This window comes from Desmodus rotundus, chromosome 12 (assembly GCF_022682495.2).
Source record: "Desmodus rotundus isolate HL8 chromosome 12, HLdesRot8A.1, whole genome shotgun sequence".
Taxonomy (NCBI): Eukaryota; Metazoa; Chordata; class Mammalia; order Chiroptera; family Phyllostomidae; genus Desmodus; species Desmodus rotundus.
Genome location: NC_071398.1, coordinates 69,313,469 through 69,333,137, shown reverse-complemented (window position 1 = coordinate 69,333,137; position 19,669 = coordinate 69,313,469). Strand labels below are relative to the sequence as shown.

Genomic DNA, 19,669 nt, shown 5'->3' with positions numbered 1-19,669 from the left:
GGGTATACCTGGAGTTCCAGCTAGGGTAAATGGGGAAGCTGTGCCACTGGACCCTCCCCTAAATGGGGAGGCTATGCCACTGACCACTGGACCTACTACATGAGGCCACTCTTCCAAGCCTGCAGGATGCAGCAGTTCTACCTAATACATAGAAGCAAATACAGGGAAGCCCTCAGAATGAGGAGATAATGAACCATGTCCCAAATGAAAGAACAGACAAAACTCCAGAATAAGAACTAAAATTGGGACAAGCAATGTGCTAGATGCAGAGTTCCAAACACTGGTTATAAGTATAGTATGCTCAGTGAACTTAGCGAAGAGTAGATGAACTAAGAACTTCAACAGCATTAAAAAAAAGACATGGAAACAATAAAAAAGAACCAGTAAGATATACTAACTGAAATGAAGAATAATTTACTGGGAATCAACAGTAGAGTAAATGAAGCCAAGAATCAAAACAGCAATTTGGAATGTAAGGAAGCAAAAAACATCCAGTCAGAACACCATACACAAAAAGGAATCCAGCCTTGGCCAGGTAGCTCAGTTGGTCAGAGTGTTGCCCTGATATACTAGGGTTGTGGGTTCCATCTCTGGTTAGGGCACATACAAGAGCAACTAGTGAGTGCATAAATAAGTTGAACAACAAATTGATGTTTTCCTCTCTCTCTCCCCCTTCTCTCTTCCTAAAATCAATAAATTTTTTTAAAATTTAAAAACAAAAATATTAAGATTGTGTAAGGATACTCTGGGACAACTTCAAGCATACACATCATGGGGGTGCCAGAAGGGGAAGAAAGAGCAAGAAATTGAAAACTTATTTGCAAAAATAATGACAGAGAACATCCTTAACCTGGTGAAGGAAATACACAAGTCCAGGAAGTGCAGAGAATGTTAAACAAGATGAATCTAAAGAGGCTCACGCCAAGACACCTCATAATTAAAATACCAAAGATTAAAGACAAAGAGAGAACCTTAAAAGCAGCAAGAAAAAAGCAGTTAGTTACCTACAAGGGAGCTCCCATAAGAATGTCAGCTGATTTCTCAACAGAAACATGGAGGCCAGAGGGAGTGGCAAGAAATATTCACAGTGATGAAAAGCAGATACCTACAACCCAGCAGAGCTATCATTTAGAATCAAAGGAAAGATGAACTTTCCAGACCAAAGAAGAAAAAAAAAAGGTAAAAGAGTTCATTACCACCAAACCAGTATTACATGAAATATTAAAGGGTCTTTTTTTAAGAAGAAAAAAAAGACTGAAAATATGAACAATAAAATGACAGTAAATACATATCTATCAACAATTGCATCTAAAAAACAAACAAGAAAAAAAAATTCCTGTAGGATATACATATAGCCAATAGACATGTAAAGATGTTGAACATCACTAATGATCAGAGAAATGGAAATTAAAACTGCAATGAGCTATCACCTCACACCTGTCAGAATGGCTATCATTAATAAGTCAACAACCAACCAAGTGTTGTGAAGAATGTGGAGACAAGGGAACCTTTGTGCATTGTTGGTGGGTCTGTAAATTTGTGCAGCCACTAAGTAAGGAGGTTCCTCAAAATATTGAAAATAGAACTACCATATAATTCAGCAATTCCACTTCTGTGAATTTATCCAAAGAAATCCAAAACTAATGTGAAAAGATACATCCACCCTTACGTTCATTGCAGCATTTTTTACAATAGTCAAGATTGGACGGACATAGGTGACCATCCATAGCCAAATGGATAAAGAAGATATCATAAATATATATACACACAGACACACACAATGAAATATTAACCATAAAAAAAAATGAAGTGTCGTTACTTGCAACAATTCAGATGGACCTAGAGCAGCGATTTTCAACTGGTGTGCCATTGAATTTTTAAAACATGCAACACCTGACTGTTTAGTAAGGGGTACTGACCTCTTTTCCCTTAGGTTGTTGAATTAAAAAAATGGCAATATCTACCACAACAATAGCTGTTTGTTGTGAATGAATCAAAATTAAACCTATTTTTTGTCAGTTCATTAAAAAATACATTTTTTTGGTGTAGTGCAAAATTTTAGTAGTTTATGTGTTCCATGAGATGAAAAAGGTTGAAAATTGCTGACCCAGAGGATATTATGCTAAGTGAAATAAATCAGAAAGTCAAATACCATATGATTTCACAAATATGTGGAATCTAAAAAACAAAAGTGAACAAACAAAACAGAAACAAACTCGTAGACACAGAGAACAAATTGATGGTCACCAGATGAGAGGGGGTCAGGAGGGATGGGTGAATAGATTAAAAGGATTAAAATGTACAAATTGCCTTTTATAAAAATGATCATGGGGATGTAAATACAGCATAGGGAATATAGTTGTTAATATGGTAGTAACTGTGTATGGTGTCAGGTAGGTACTAGACTTACCAGGATAATTACTTGGTAAGGTATATAAATGTTTAATCACTATGTTGTACCCTTTTTTTATTCTTCCTTTTTCTTTTTTTAAATATATTTTATTGGTTATGCTATTACAGTTATCCCATTTCCCCCCCTTCACTCCACTCCATCCTGCACACCCCCTCCTTCCCACATTCCCCCCCTATAGTTCATGTCCATGGGTCATACATATAAGTTCTTTGGCTTCTACATTTCCTATACTATTCTTACCCTCCCCCTGTCTATTTTCTACCTACCATTTATGCTACTTATTCTCTGTCCCTTTCCCCCTGTCTCCACTCCCACTCCCCTGTAGATAACCCTCCTTGTCGTCTCCATTTCTGTGGTTCTGTTCTTGTTCTAGTCGTTTGCTTAGTTTGCTTTTGTTTTTGTTTTAGGTGTGGTTGTTAATAACTGTGAATTTGCTGTCATTTTTACTGTTTATATTTTTTGTCTTCTTTTTCTTAGATAAATACCTTTAACATTTCCTATAATAAGGGCTTGGTGATGATGAACTCCTTTAACTTGACCTTATCTGAGAAGCACTTTATCTGCCCTTCCATTCTAAATGATAGCTTTGCTGGATACAGTAATCTTGGATGTAGGTCCTTGCCTTTCATGACTTTGAATACTTCTTGCCAGTCCCTTCTTGCCTGTAAGGTCTCTTTTGAGAAATCAGCTGACAGTCTTATGGGTACTTCTTTGTAGGTAACTGTGTCCTTTTCTCTTGCTGCTTCTAACATTCTCTCCTTTTTAATCTTGGGTAATGTAATTATGATGTGCCTTGGTGTGTTCCTCCTTGGGTCCAGCTTCTTTGGGACTCTCTGAGCTTGCTGGACTTCCTGGAAGTCTATTTCCTTTGCCAGACTGGGGAAGTTCTCCTTCATTATTTGTTCAAATAAGTTTTCAATTTTTTGCTCTTCCTCTTCTCCTTCTGGTACCCCTATGATTCGGATGTGGGAACGTTTCAAGATGTCCTGGAAGTTCCTAAGCCTCTCCTCATTTTTTTGAATTGTTGTTTCTTCATTCTTTTCTGGTTGGATGTTTCTTTCTTCCTTCTGGTCCACACCGTTGATTTGAGTTCCAGTTTCCTTCCCATCATTATTGGTTCCCTGTACATTTTCCTTTGTTTCTCTTAGCATAGCCTTCATTTTTTCATCTAATTTGTGACCAAATTCACCAATTCTGTGAGCTTCCTGATTACCAGTGTTTTGAACTGTGCATCTGATAGGTTGGCTGTCTGTTCGTGGCTTGGTTGTATTTTTTCTGGAGCTTTGATCTGTTCTTTCATTTGGGCCATTTTTTTTGTCTTGGTGCGCATGTTACCTAAGGGGCGGAGCCTTAGGTATTCACCGGGGCGTGGTAACTCTGGTCGCTGTGCTGTGATGCTGTACGTGGGGGAGGGGCCGAGAGGGAACAATCGCACTTGCTGCACTCTCTGCCGGTTTTCAGTGACTTCCCCAGCTACCCACAATCAAATTGGGTCTTCTGGTGCTGCTTCCCGAGTGGGTGGGTTTGTGTACCTTCTAGGCCCCTGTGGGTGTCTCCAACGAACTCTTCTGTGAAGCTGGGAGTTTCTCCTGCTGCCTCAACCCCCACAGGTGTTTTCAGTCAGTGGTTTGAGGCTTTATTTCCCCGAGGTGGAACTCTGGGTTGCGTGGTCTGTCACCTGGTCCACCAGCTGCTGCCTCGCCGGCCAGCTGTAGCTTCGCCCACCCCGCTCCACAATCCGCCACCTTGCTGAGTCCACCAGCTGCAGCTTTGTCTTGAGTCCTTGCCGCCTGGTTGCCCCTCCCTGCCCGGTTGCCCGTCTCCGCCCCTCCTACCCGTCTGGAAGAATGTTTCTTTTTTATCTCCTTGGTTGTTGGACATCCATACAGTTTGATTTTCTGTCAGTTCTGGTTGTTTTTGTTTTTAAATTATTGTTGTCCTTTTGGTTGTGTTAGGAGGCTACCTACACCTCCATTTTGGCCGGGAGTCCCCTTGTTTTGTCACTATGTTGTACACTTGAAACTAATATTGATATCAAATGTAATTGAAATTGAAAAAAAAAAAAGAATGCCTGTAGGGACAAGAGTACAAAAAGGGAGCCTGTTAAGAAGATACAGTAGTCTTTACACTTGGCATACTTTATATGTAACTTTCTGTTTTTCTGCTGGCTCTGTGGGGGTCCTCCCTTGCCACTGTGATCCTGCTGTCCCCCTTCCTGCCCTCCTCCCCATAATTTTCAATGTTAAATCTTCAAATTAAAAAAAAGTAGCTCTAGGACTTTTTTCCCCCCATAGCTTCTTTTATCAAGTGGAGGACATATCCCTCTCTTACTCTTTTTCTGAGTTATTATCAGGAATGGGTATTGAATTTTGTCGAATGCTTTTGTGCATAGGTTGATATGATTACATTATTTTACTTAAATTTTAACCTGTTAATATGAATTAATGTTGATCGATTTTTAAATATTGGACCATTGTGCTTCCCTAAAAGAAATCACACTTGTTTATATTATGTAATTCTTTTGCATATGGCTAAATTCTATTTGCTAATATTTTGTTAAGAATTTTTGTATGTGTTCATAAAGACTATTGATCTGTAGATCTTTTGTTTTATTTATGTTGTTTCTTTGTCTGACATTGTTATCAGGGTATTATTAGTTTTATAAAATGAATTGGTAATTGTCCCTTTCCTCAACTAGTTTCTGGAGAAGATTGGGTAGAAGTGGAATTAATTCTTCAAATATTTAGTGGAATTCTCCAGTGAAATCATCTGGACCTGGAGATTTCTTTTTTGAGAGTTTTTCAGTTACAAATTTAATTTTCTAATAGTTATCTGTTTGGTATTGGATCACTTGGTTTAGTTTGTGTTTTTTTTAGGGAATTGATTCATTTTGTCTTAGGTGTCCAATTTTATGTGTGTAAGTTATTATTTCTTTATGGTTTGTAGTAATTTTTCTGTTTTTATTCCTGATAATGGTAGTTTGTCTTTTTTGTTTTTTGCTAAAAGTTTGTCAATTTTATTGATCTGTTTAAAGAACCAGCTCTTTCTTTTCTTCATTGTTTTTCTGTTTTCAAGTTCATTGAGTTATGTTCTTTATTATTTCCTTCCTTTGGCTTGCTTTGCATTTATTTTGTTCCTTTCCTAGGTTCTAGATGTGGAAGCTTAGGTGATTGATTTGACTCTTCCTCTTTTCTAGAGTAAAGCATTGTAGTGCTATAACATTTCCTCTGACTGCAACTTTTGCTGTGTGCCACAAATTTTGCTAACTTGTGTTTTCATTTGCATTTTTAATCAGTGTATTTGTTTCCTTTAGGATTTCCTGTTTGATTCATTGATTCTTTAGAAGTGTGTAGTTTAGTGTCCAAGTGTTTTTCTATATTTTTCTGTTATTGATGTTTAGTTTGATTCCATTGTAGTTGGAGAATACAGTCTATGATTTCAGGTCTTTTTAATTTGTTGATATTTGTTTAATGCCTTAGAATATGGTCTATCTTGGTATATGTACCAGGGACACTTGAAAAGAATTTGTGTCTGTTGGGTGGAGTGTTTCTATAAATGTTAATTATATAATGTTAATGTTGAAATCTTGTATATCTTTGCTGATTTTCTCTCAATTGTTCTAATTTTTGAGGTGTTGAAGTCTCCAAATCTAATTATTTTCTCCTTTCTGTCCTATCAGTTTTTATTGAACATATTTTGCAGCTCTTTTGTTCCATATATATAGCAGGTGTCTTCATGATGGATAGAATTCTTATTATTTAATATCATGTTTTGTTCTCTGATAGTTTTATTTGCTCTGGAGTTTATCTGATTATTATTAATATAGCCACCCTTGTTTTCCTTTGATTAATGTTTACATGATATTTTCTTTTCCATTCTTTTACTTTCAACCTGTCTCTACTGTTATATTTCAAGTGAGTTTCTTGTAGACAGCATATAGTTGCATTATGTTTTTAATCTGCTCTGCCTAGCTATCTCTTGTAGATAAGCATTTAGACCATTTACATTTAATAAAATTATTTAGGTAATTAACATTTAATAAAATTTATGCTATGTTTGGGCTTAAGTCTGTCATTTTACGTTTTGTTTTCTATTTGTTTTGGTTTTTGTTTCTCTGTTTTTTTCTGCCTTCCTCTAGATTATTCGAATATTTTTTAGAATTCCACTTTGATTTATCTATAATATTTGTTAGTGTATCTCTTTATATAGCTTTTTTTGTAATTGCTGTAATTGCCCTACATTATATATACATAACTTGTCACAGTCTGTTGTTGTTTTCATTTTGCCAGTTTGAGTAAAATGTTGAAATCTTACCTCTCTTTACATTCCTTTACCCTCCCTATTTCTAATTTCATTGACTTCAGTATCTTCTTTGTATACATTTAGAATCATCAGCATGGTAACTTTTGCTTCAATCATCAAACATAATTTAGAAAATTCAAAAAAAGAAGGAAGGCCTATTGATTTTATCCATATTTTTGCGTACTGTGTTCTTTCATGTCCCAAAATTTCTTCTTTTATAATTTCCTTTCTGTTTAGAGAACTTCATTTAGCCATTCTTTTTAGTATAGGTCTGGTGACAAATTTTTCTTATTAGTTTTTCACCCTCAGAGATGTCAGTTTCTCTTTAATTCTCAATGTAGTTTTCACTTAGTAAAGGATTCAAGGTTGGCAGTTTTTTCAGAACTTAAAAAATATTATGCCACTTTCTTTTGGCCTCCATAATTTCTTGTTTTTGTTTTTTGTTTTGTTATATTTTTATTGTTATATTTGGGAAGAGTACTTCTGGGGGGCAGCTGTAACAATGACTTGTTTTGTCTTACACTGAAGGAAGGAATGGGATCCAAGGAATCAAAGCAGTAGATGGGACGACTCTGGAGCATCTCCAAGTTATTTTCAGGAAACAGCAACAAAACACAAAGCTAAATTTTTCAGTCAAGGAATTCTTCTAACAATTTAACTTTTCTCGTGGATTAACATCTCCACTTTACTGGGAAAGCATAACTTACTACTGTAAACCAATGAATCCAACAAGTAACACCTTAGAACATAGTTTTTTTTAATAATTTTAATTTTTTATTGTTATTCAATTACAGTTGTGTGCCTTTTCTTCCCATCCCTCCATCCCAACCCAGCTGAACCCCTTCCCTCCCCCACTAGAACATAGTTTTGAATCACATCTGTCTACCTGCAAAGCACAGGGATGGAAAGAGGCAAATAACCAACAAAAAGTTGACAACAGAACTCTCTCAAATGGGAACAAAGGTCTGTCAAAAAGTGCCTGAACTGGAAAGGCTAGGAGATCAGTAAGCATTAAATACAACTGTATCCAAAACACAATTTGTGTTAATATATGGGATACCTAACTAGTTTTAACCTCTGTTGCTAAGCACATTTATTTTTGTGGATAGACGAAGCTAGCACTGCTGTATTAACAGCTACCAACATACTGCTCTGTATCCTGTAAGATCTATTTGCCACACTAGGTTGGAACCCCTAAGTTGGCCTCCATGGTTTCTGATGAAAAATCTGTTGTCATCTGAATTGTTGTATTTCTCTATAAGTAAGGTGTCATTTTTCTGTGGCTATTTAAAAAATTTTGTCTTTAGTTTTCAGAAGTTTGTTTGTTTTTTTAAATCCTCACCCAAGGGTGTGTTTATTGGTCTTGGAGAAAGAGGTATGGGGAAAGAGAGAGAGATAGGTAGATAATGTGGGAGAGAAACATTGATCAGTTGCCACCCATGGGCGCCCTGACCCGGGATTGAATCAACAACTAGGTATGGACCCCAACCGGGGATTGAACCCACAACCTTTTTGGTGCTAGGGATTGACATTCCAACCAACCAAGTCACCCAGCCAGGACAGTTTTTAAAAGTTTAATTGTAATGTGTGTTGGAATGGATTTTTTTAGGTTTATCCTTTTGGGGTATAGTCAACTTCTGGAATCTGTAAGTTACATCTTGATAAATTCGGGAAGTTTGAGATGTTATTTTTCAGCCTTTCCTCCTTTCTCCTGTTTTTCCAGGACTCTGGTGACACAAATATTAAATCTTTTGTTATAGTTACACAGGTCCCTCAGACTGTTAATTTTTTCTGTTTAAATAAACAGTCTTTACCAGTCTACTTTTTTCTCTGTTCAGAATGGGTAATTTCTAGTGTTCTGTCTTCCATTTTGCTGATTGTTTTCTTTGTCCCTCTTTTCTGCTCTTTAGCCCATCCACTTTTAATTTTGTCATTTTTTTAGTACTAGGATTTCTATTTCATTCTTTATGTTTCCTATTTCTTTGTTGAGATTATTCCTTTGCTGAGGCTTTCTATTTCTTCATTTGTTTCAACTGTGTTAGTGCTTCTTGAAGCATTTTTATCATGGCTTTAAAAAAACCTTTGCTATTTCTAACATCTGTGTCATAATGTTGACATCTGTTGGTTGTTATTTTTCATTCAATTTAAGATCATCCTGGTTCTTGTTATGATAAGTAATTTTTTTAATAAATGAAGCCTGGATATTTTTGTGTTAATGTTATATGATATTGGAGCTTATTTAAACCTATTTTAGCTGGCTTTTACTGACACCACATTAGGGTGTCAGCTTTGTTATTGGCTAGGGGGAGATAGAATTCCAGGTTCCCCACTCAGCCTTTGTTGACACCCGAGGTGTGAAGGCTTCTTCTTACTGCTGGATGGGCATGGGGGTTACATCTCTTCACATGGTCTCCACTAACACTGTGTTGGACAGGTTTTCATTTCTGACTAGTGGGGTCTCTGACACCATCCCAGAAGGGGTTTGGGAGTACCTTGTTACAACCTTGCAAAAATGGATGTTTTTGCCTCCCCACTTAACGTTTGCTGGCAGAGTGCAACTGGGGTTACAGTTTTCCTGTGGTGTTTGGCTGATGTTGGGTAGTTATTGTCTCAGAAATTTATGTCTTGGTAAGCTGCTCTTTTCCTGGACCTGTGGCTAGAGAGAGCAGGCTTTGGGTGGGGGGCTGTTTCTATTCTGTTCCCCTTCATGCTGTCAGGTTGCTGACTTTTTCAGCCCTGTGTCTAGGATAAATGAGGCAAAAAGAAAACCCAGAGGGACTCATCACCATATCATTGCTCAAGTCCTGTGGTCCCTAGCCCATCTACATTCTCTTCACCTTTTAGAGTATTCTTAGCTTGTTTTCTGTATAATGTTCATATTCAGTTGTATTTAGTAGGATGGATATGGAAAAGTATATCTACTCCATTGTTCCATAAGCAGAAAGAACCAGGAGGTCTTTCCAGAAGGTATCCAAACATGTAATACGAAAAATAGAGACATTTATTGAAGAAGATACAAGATACAAGAAACACTGTACACAGGACAATGACACCTCAGTCCCCTTGAAGGTAGGCACCTTGGGACCTCACATAATTCTCCCAATTGCCATCAGCTGCCCTGTCATATTTTCCTGAATCTCTCATCAATGGTCTGAAATCTCTTCCCTTTCAGAGGTGATTTTAGTTTTGGGAGAAGCTGGAAGTTGCAGGGTGCCAAATCTGGGCAGTAAGGGGGCTGAGTCACCTGAGTGACTTGATGTTTCGCTAAAAAACTCTGCACAAGACATGTGATGCATGAGAGGGCATGTTGTTGTGACCAAGCTGCCAGTCACCAGCTGCCCATAGCTGTGGCCCTCTGAATCATCCCAATAGTTTCCATGGAGGAATGTTCAAGCTTAATGCAAAATCTGATGCAGATTCGCTGTTCTACTCACTCAGTCACTTTGAATGTGATGGCCACACAGTACACATGTTCACTCAAGGGCATCTACCACCCCCACTGACAAGTACAGTGAGGTCATCACTGTTCATGCATGTGCATTCCAGTCCACTCTCCTTGGCTGCTAGATTAATATGCAAACCGTTCTTATTATATTAACAATGGCTGACTTTTTCCAGGCAGACCTTGTATGTGACATTTAATAAGAAAATTTTGTAAAATAAATTAATGGGGAATGGAACACTTTCCTATTTGAGAATTAAAAAGGTACTTTAAATCAAAAGTACTGAGTATTGGCACAGGAGCAGGAAAATAAATTAATACAGAATAAAAGTATAGAAGGAGATCAATTATCTAGATACTTAAAGTATAATAAAGGAGTCACTTCAGGTGAGTGAGGAAAGTATAGACTATTCAGCAAATTATATTAGAAGCTATCCATTTGGAAGAAAATAGAGTCCTATTTTATGCTATGTAGAGGTATTGTAATAAATTCCAGATGGATTAAAAATCTGTTAAAAACAAAAGTATAAGAAAATATGGAGGTTGGGGAGCTTTCCTAAACATGATAGAAGTCCAGGAATTATTTAGGAAAACATTGGTAAATGTAACAATATAAAAATGCAAAATTTTGCCGTGGTTGGTTTTGCTCGGTGGATTGAGTGACGGTCTGCGAACCAAAAGGTCCCAGGTTCAATTCCCAGTAAGCGCACAGGCTTGGGTTGTGGGCCAGGTCCCTCGGTTGGGGGCATGCAAGAGGCAACCGATTGATATATCTCTTGCACATCAATGTGTCTCTCCCTGTCCCTCCCTCCCTTCCCCTTTCTCTAAAAATAAATAAACAAAATCTTTTAAAAAATGCAAAATGTGTATAGTTATTTGAAAAGTATAATAAAGACTCAGTGTCTTTTATGTATTGATAAATCCTATAAATTCATTAGAACGTCTATACTCAGCATAAAAATATTAAAGCTACGAAGTCATCTCATTGATTTCAGATGACTAATAAATATCAAAAGAAACAATGCAAATTAAAACATATTTTTAATTGAATTTATTGGATTAATAAAAATATATAGGTTTTCAGGTGTAATAATGTACCATTTTAATCTGCCAGATTTGGTAAAATAAAAAAGTATATTGTCCGATGTTGGTGAAGGAAATAGTTACTCTCTTATTCTGTTAGTGGAAGCATACATTAGAGCAGCCTTCTTGAAATGTAATTTAGCAGTATCCATCAAAATTTTAAATGCTGATATACGTGGACACAGTGAATTCCATCTCTAGGAATCTCTCCTAAAATAACAAAAGAGAATTTAAAGTTGTATATGTAAATGTCCTTGGAGCATTATTTATAACAGTAAAAAAAAGGTAAAAATTTATAACAAATACAATAACATAGAATATTTATACAATCAAAATTATAACAAAAGAATGAGTTATATATGGGTGTCATTGTGTTTGTGTGTATGAATATCCATGATGTATATTTAAGTGACAAAAGCAACTTGCAGTTAGGATTCCCTTTTTATTAAGAAGAAAATGTGCCCATTTTTGATTAGAGAGATATGTATATATAATCTGAGAGAAAAATAAAAGATAAGGTGAACTTAACTGTTAACAGTGGTTCTTTCTTGGGGTGAGATTGAATTGGAAGGAGAGGGAGGTTGATAAAGGGGGCAGGAAAGGGAGACATAATGAGAAACTTAAAGTTTTAGTACTCTGTATAATCATTTTGATTATCAGAATTTAGATGATTTTCATTTTTTGGATTTTCTGTATTTTAATAAATAACAGGAGCTACGTTATATACATATATTTATTGCATGAGTGCAATGTATAAACCAATTTGTGTGTGTGTTTTAGATTAATATTTTATAACTATTAATAACTTTTTAAAAGTGAAGGCTGCAGAATACATATAGTACTCCTTCTTCCAAACTCTTCTGAAGTGGAAGGAACTGAAGTATAGGGAAATCTTTTACAGGTGTAAGAATTCAAGAAGAGCAATCTGGATATGAGCATTTGTGTTTTCTAGCAAACTACTGTGATTTTTACCTATAGTTTGAGACTTTCTTTTGGCCAACTTGATGCTGATGGTGATGGTAAGCAAGGACCATCTTAAAAAAAATTAATTAATTTTAATATATTTATTGATTATGCTATTACATTTGTTCCATTTTTAAATGTGTGTTTCCATTTTTCACTGACAGAAATGACATCAGATGTACCATCACTGGGTCCAGCCGTTGCCTCTGGAAACCCTGGGCCTGGGATTCAAGGTGGAGGAGCCATAAATGTCCAGAGACCTATTAAGCGGCGACCAGGGTGAGTTTGGGGTATATTGTGTCATGAATGTCTCTCCCAATAACCAACCTGACTTACTTAGTTGCTGAACCCTCTTGGCTATTCATAACCCTCTCACTTCAACTGGTTACTTATTACACTGCTCTCAAATAACTCCTTTTAGTCCCTCAATTTTTCTTAATGTAGAAATGATGTTTTTCTTTTTAAATTTATTAATAGAATTTTATTTATTGATTTTTAGAGTAAGAAGGGGGGGAACACTAATTCACTGTTCCCGTTTATGCATTCATTGGTTGATTGTTGTGTGTGCCCTGACCTGGAATCGAACCTGCATCCTTGGCATATCAGGTTGATGCTCTAACCAACTGAGCCTACCCAGCCAGGGCTAGAATTGGTGTTTTTTTGTCTAAGTTTCTTTTCTTTTTTAAAAAGATTTTATTTATTTATTTTAAGACAGAGGGAAAGGGAGGGAGAAAGTGAGGGAAAGAAACATCCATTGGTGCCTCTCACCTGGAGGACCGAACCCGCAACCTAGGCGTGTGCCCTGACTGGGAATGGACTGCTGACCTTTGCTTTGCGTGACGACGCCCAATCAACTGAACCACACCAGTCAGGGCCTGCTTTTTACTTTTAAGAATTTATTTAAATTTTTTTAAAAGAATTTATTTATTTATTTTTAGACAGAGGGGAAGGGAGGGAGAAAGAGAGGGAGAGAAACATCAATGTGCGGTTGCTTCTCACGCGCCCCCTCTGGGGACCTGGCCCACAACCCAGGCACGTGCCCTGACTGGGAATCAAACCAGCAACTCTTTGTTTCACAGGCTGGTGTTCAATCCAGTGAGCTACCAGCCAGGGCTACTTTTAGGAATTTACAGAATGCTGAACTCTAAGAATATTTCTTCCCTAAGTTATTGATATGTTGCTTGATCTAGAATGTAGGTCCATTCACTTCTAAAAGTATTCATGAAATGCCTGATTAGTGTAAGGCATTGTGCTGATTGCTAGTGGGATATGAAGATAAGTAAGACACAGTCCTTGTCTTTAAGTTGCTTATGTTCGTTCTGACAGGGATCATGACTATACACATAAACATAATATAAGATAGAACATGCCAAGTTTCCTAAGAAAGGAACAGGTACAGTGCTCTGTGTTTCATGGTCAGGGAATACTATAGTTGGTTGGTAAAGATTGGGAAAGACTTTAGAAGGGAGATTGCTTTAGACAGGCCTGGAAGCATGGGTACTATTTTAATCCATATTTTGGTATTAAATTTTCCTTTTATCTTTCTTTTCTTCTTAAAAATTACGTAGTTAATATTATAGCTAGTCTTTTAAGTTTTATCACATCAATAGTAACACAAGAGTGATCTCTGGGTTAAGGTGGTAACATGAGTAACATATTAAGACTTGCTGTGTCTTCAAGGGCTTTACACATTTAACTTATTTTCTGAGACATAGGATGAATAAGTAACTTACTCAGGGTTCTAAAGTAAACAGAAGATCTGTGATTTGAACCTTGGGAGATTTAAGAAACAGGGTCATGGCTGTACAAGTGTATGTATGCAGCATCAGTCTTGAAAGTGTTCCTTTTCCTCCCTGTAGTCCCTGAACACCTGTCAAAATCTACCCTTAACTACATTTCTAAGAATCTATCCTTAAGAAATAACTTGAAATAGAAAAAAAGATTATGTAAAAACATATTCATTGAGCATTACATATAATAGCTAAATCTTCAAAGACAACTTAAATGTCCAAAAATAAGAATTAAGTAATCTCTTTATGTAACTATTAAAAATTATATACACATAAAATATGGAACAATATGAAAAGAAGGGTTATTATATTAGGTCTGTCCAGAAAAAGTTCAGCTATTGTTAACATAATGAGAACAATCTGCACGATGTTGATGTAACCTGGCAGCCAAGGAGAGTGGACTGGAATGCACATGCATGAACAGTGATGACCTCACTGTACTTGTCAGTGGGGGTGGTAGATGCCCTTGAGTGAACATGTGTACTGTGTGGCCATCACATTCAAAGTGACTGAGTGAGTAGAACAGCGAATCTGCATCAGATTTTGCATTAAGCTTGAACATTCCTCCATGGAAACTATTGGGATGATTCAGAGGGCCACAGCTATGGGCAGCTGGTGACTGGCAGCTTGGTCACAACAACATGCCCTCTCATGCATCACATGTCTTGTGCAGAGTTTTTTAACGAAACATCAAGTCACTCAGGTGACTCAGCCCCCTTACTGCCCAGATTTGGCACCCTGCAACTTCCAGCTTCTCCCAAAACTAAAATCACCTCTGAAAGGGAAGAGATTTCAGACCATTGATGAGAGATTCAGGAAAATATGACAGGGCAGCTGATGGCAATTGGGAGAATTATGTGAGGTCCCAAGGTGCCTACCTTCAAGGGGACTGAGGTGTCATTGTCCTGTGTACAGTGTTTCTTGTATCTTGTATCTTCTTCAATAAATGTCTCTATTTTTCGTATTACATGTTGGATACCTTCTGGAAAGACCTCCTGGTTCTTTCTGCTTATGGAACAATGGAGTAGATATACTTTTCCATATCCATCCTACTAAATACAACTGAATATGAACATTATACAGAAAACAAGCATAAGAATACTCTAAAAGGTGAAGAGAATGTAGATGGGCTAGGGACCACAGGACTTGAGCAATGATATGGTGATGAGTCCCTCTGGGTTTTCTTTTTGCCTCATTTATCCTAGACACAGGGCTGAAAAAGTCAGCAACCTGACAGCATGAAGGGGAACAGAATAGAAACAGCCCCCCACCCAAAGCCTGCTCTCTCTAGCCACAGGTCCAGGAAAAGAGCAGCTTACCAAGACAGAAAATTCTTGTATCTTGTATCTTCTTCAGTAAATGTCTCTATTTTTCATATTATGTGGCTGGATACCTTCTGGACAGACCTCATATATTGCTCCATAATACCATGTGTCACACTAGAATAGGTGTCAAAAGATCACTGGGTTAAGGTGGTAATGTGAGTACTGTTTAAGTTCAGTAGAGTGCAGAGGTTTATAGGAGGTTGGTTTACCTTATTACCTATAATCTTCCCTGATTCCCTCACATGAAAGTCACCTCTGCTTTCTTTGAACAGCAATAGCATGTTCATTATGCACACAGCACTTGCCCATTCTCATTTGTTTTATATTTGTTTTTGTATATACAAAAAGTCCCTTGAAGGCAAATCTCTTGGTTTCACCTCATCTGGCACAATGTCTTGAGTTTGGCATATGTTACATGTTTATGAGAAAAATGAAGGGAAAAAGCAGTATTTAACAACCTACTGAGGTCTTAAATCACTCTATTATGTAAGTGTCAGCGTTTTGAAAGATGTTTGAGAAAGCTGGTAACACAGCTTAGGGTAGATTATAGAAAAGAAAAATGGAACTTAATTATTCATATTAAATTTTTTAAGCGGATTCCTACTCCTTTTGTAGAGGTTGTATTCTGATGTAAAACTTTGGCAAAGGTTAATTGCTACCCTGAGAAAATGTAAGGTAGCCGTAGGTACTCTTTTTTTTGATTGCCCAATTTCTTTGTCTAGTTTGGTACAACGGGGAAGAGGTAACATAGCTCTGTTTGACTTCTGTCTACTTCCTCTTTCCTTCTTCCATTTGGGTGGGTGTTCAAGTAGTTTATGGGTTGAGAAATTTTAATTTCTTAATGTTCTGTATTATCAGTAGGCTTACACTACTTATTGTTGGCTTTCCCCAGGTTGGATTTTGATGATGATGGAGAAGGGAACAGTAAATTTTTGAGGTAAGATTTAGAAAAACTTTAAATATTAGATATAAAATATTAGTTCATATTTTTATATTTCTGATTTATAATATTTTCATCTTTAGGTCTAAGGGAATGCTTCATCCTAAAACTAAATTTTCCTATGATATTGTACACCATAAAATTTTCAAACATTCTGTTAATAGCTGCACAGAAAGGAGCTCTTTGAGGGGAGGGCAGAGAATTTACAAGACCATCTATGTCAGTTATCTGTTGCTGGGTGTATGGCTAAAAAACAAAAATTTCTTATTTCTCAGAATTCTGTGGATTGGCTGGGTTCTGCTGATCTTTCCTAGACTGACTTATAAGACTGCATTCAGCTAGTTGGTCAGCTGGCAGCTAGACTCAGCTGACATGGCTGGATATCTCTTTCTTGTGGTTTTTTATCCTTAAGGAGGCCAAGAGGTCAGGTTGAGTTTCTTTACATGGTGATGGCTACAATCCGGAGGGTAAATTCTTATCCTTTGGATTGTGGGATTTATTATACCTTCTGATAAGTAAATGACTATCAAGCCTCTGCTCTGTATTGACATATGCTGATGTTCCATTGGCCAAAGGAAGTCATATGTCTAAGTCTGAGTCAGTGTGGGAGGGGGTTTACACAGGGAGTAGATGCTGGGAAATGCAGTTCATTGGTGGGTCATCCTCTGATACCCCTTGTCGTCTTCTACAGAACAGGAGTTGGAATTTGTATTTTTGAGTAATGACTCTTTTGGAGCAAGGAAAATGTACTTTTTAATATATTGATGGAGTTCTTTCAGAGATGGGAAGTATTTATTCTTGCAGAGACCCATTACTTGGCTTTGTTTTTAAATAAGGAAAGCAATAAAAGTCAAAGAAAGGATGATAACCTTGACTGCAATCTGCATTTTTTTTTCCAAAGTTGAAAATACAGGAGTGGGCAAACGTGGGTTAATAATAATATAAAATAATATAATAATCAGTCAATAAAGAATGATACAAGTATCTGTGTTTCACATACTCACATCTGTAAACCTGCTTTTGCCCACCCTGTATGTTCATGCATTGAGGAGCACTATTCTAGATACTATGTATTCTGACATTGTGGGTAGAGTTTCAAAGCCTTGACATTCTTAAAAATTATTTTATAGATGTTGTCTGGAGAATATAACAAAATATATAAACAAAAGAGGTAATAAGTTACAACTTTCAAAATTCGCATGCACCAGCCCTAGCCAGGTGGCTCATTTGATTAGAGCATCCTCCTGTGTACCAAAAGGTTGTAGGTTGGATTCCCGGTCAGGGCACATAACCTAGGTTGAGGGTTTGGTCCCTGGTCAGATAGCATATGGGAAGCAAGTGATCAATATTTCTCTCTCTGCCTTCCTGTCTCTCCAAATCAATAAACATACCCTCAGGTGAGGATAAAAAATAAAAGTAGCCTGCACCAAAAAGATTCAGTGTTGATTTGCAGATACTGTGCGAATAAGGCTTTCACTCCAGACCAGAAAATTCCAATTGTTAAAAAATGTATCAGTGGTCAAATAAAGAAATTTTGTAATACATGTCTCAGGCATACTTATCCACTTGGTAAGATGAATTGTGACATCTTTTTTTAGTGGCTGGGGAAAGGACAAATGAACCTTTATTTATTTATTTTTTAAAGATTTTATTCCCCTCCCAGGGAGAGGGGAAGGGAGGGAGAGAAACATCAATGTGTGGTTGCCTCTCACGCACCCCTCACTGGGGACCCAGCCCACAACCCAGGCATGTGCCCTGACTGGGAATGGAACCTGCAATCTTTCTGTTTGCAGGCCGGCGTTCAATCAACTGAGCCACACCAGCCAGGGCACAAATGAACCTAATTAGATTTGAATATACAGTTGACCCTTGGAACAACACGGGTATTAAGGGGAACGACCACAACTCAGTTGAAAATCCTTGTATGACTTTTTAAAAAAAATCCTCACCTGAGGATATGTCTGTTGATTTGAGAGAGAGAGATGTGGGACAGAAACATCAATTGGTTGCCTTCTGTATGCACCCGGATGAGGGATTGAACCTGCAATCTAGGTATGTGCCCTGACTGGGGATCAAACTTGCAGCTTTTTGACGTACAGAATGATACTCCAACTAACTGAGCCACAGCCAGGGCCCTCATATAATTTTTGATTCCCCCTAAACTTAAGTCATCCCTCAATATCCACAAGGGATTTCCGGGACTCCTCCATGGATACTAAAATTCATGGATGCTATGAGTTCCTTACATAAAATGTCATAGAACAATGCATACTGTCAATCCTTCACATCCGTGGATTCCAAACCTCAGATCTAAAATACTGTTTCAATCCATGGTTGGTTGAATCTACGGATAGGAAACCCAGGGATGTGGAGGGCCTTCTGTATATTGAAGCAAAATCCACATATAAGTGGACCCATACAGCTCAAACCCATGACTACCAGATGTTGTGGAAACAAAGGCAGTGACTCAAGGCTAGAGGTAATTGATACGTATAAGTAAGACTAGTTTTTACCCTCTATCTCATTCACATACACAACACAATTCCATTAAGTGTGTCTACCATTATAATTTAGAATTTCCAGTTGGAGGAATTCCCAGTAAAACAGTTCAAAAAGTCTATCTTCCCCAGAAATGAAAACTTCTTATTGATACTTATTATCTTAAGAACGGTAGAATTATTTTCTCCAATATTTTGCAAATATTCCTTTATGGTGACTAAGTCATGGCTGTTGTTTTCAAGAATATCTGAAGGGTTCAGCAACTAGTGAGTAGCAATACAAGACTTAACTTTAAACGTTACTTTAAAAAAAGATGTCACTGACAGAACTAAGCATTATAAAACTAAACAATGGCAAACAATTTACAATAGCATTGTTTGTGTAAAAACAAATAGGATATTATGAGTGTGTGTGTATGCACACACACATTTAAACACACATGTGAATATTTTTGGAAGGATACTCAATAAACTGGAAACTATGGTTTTTTAAGGGGAAGTTCTGAAGGTCTGAAGTAAAAAGGAGATGCGTTTTCACTACATATAACTTGGAACTGTTTAAAAATTTTGCAACAAAATATATCACCTTTTAAAACTTAGTTAATAAACTAATAAATAAATCAGATCTGGGCACTCACATTATAAAATAGTTCCTTAAAAAATAGGGCTCCTTTAGAGTTCATCATCATGAAGCCCTTATTATATGAAATGTTAAAGGGACTTACTTAAGAAAAAGAAGATCAAAACTGTCAACAGTTAAATGACAACAAACTCACAACTATCAATAACTGAACCTAAAAAACAAAAACAAACTAAGCAACCAACTAGAACAGGAACAGAATCACAGAAATGGGGATCACATGGAGGGTTATCAGTCAGGATATGGAGGGGGGGAATGGGAGGAAAAGGTACA

At 37.0% G+C, this 19,669-nt stretch overlaps 1 protein-coding gene across 1 annotated transcript in view; it reads left to right on the top strand.

The window, feature by feature from the left end:
- ARNT (aryl hydrocarbon receptor nuclear translocator) overlaps window positions 1-19,669 on the top strand; it is a 65,261-nt gene that overhangs the window by 15,079 nt on the left and 30,513 nt on the right. Inside the window, exons 2-3 of the mRNA XM_024570089.4 lie at window positions 12,368-12,482; window positions 16,211-16,255. Of these exons, the coding sequence (XP_024425857.2) occupies window positions 12,368-12,482; window positions 16,211-16,255 (160 nt within the window). The remainder of the gene's footprint in view (window positions 1-12,367; window positions 12,483-16,210; window positions 16,256-19,669) is intronic.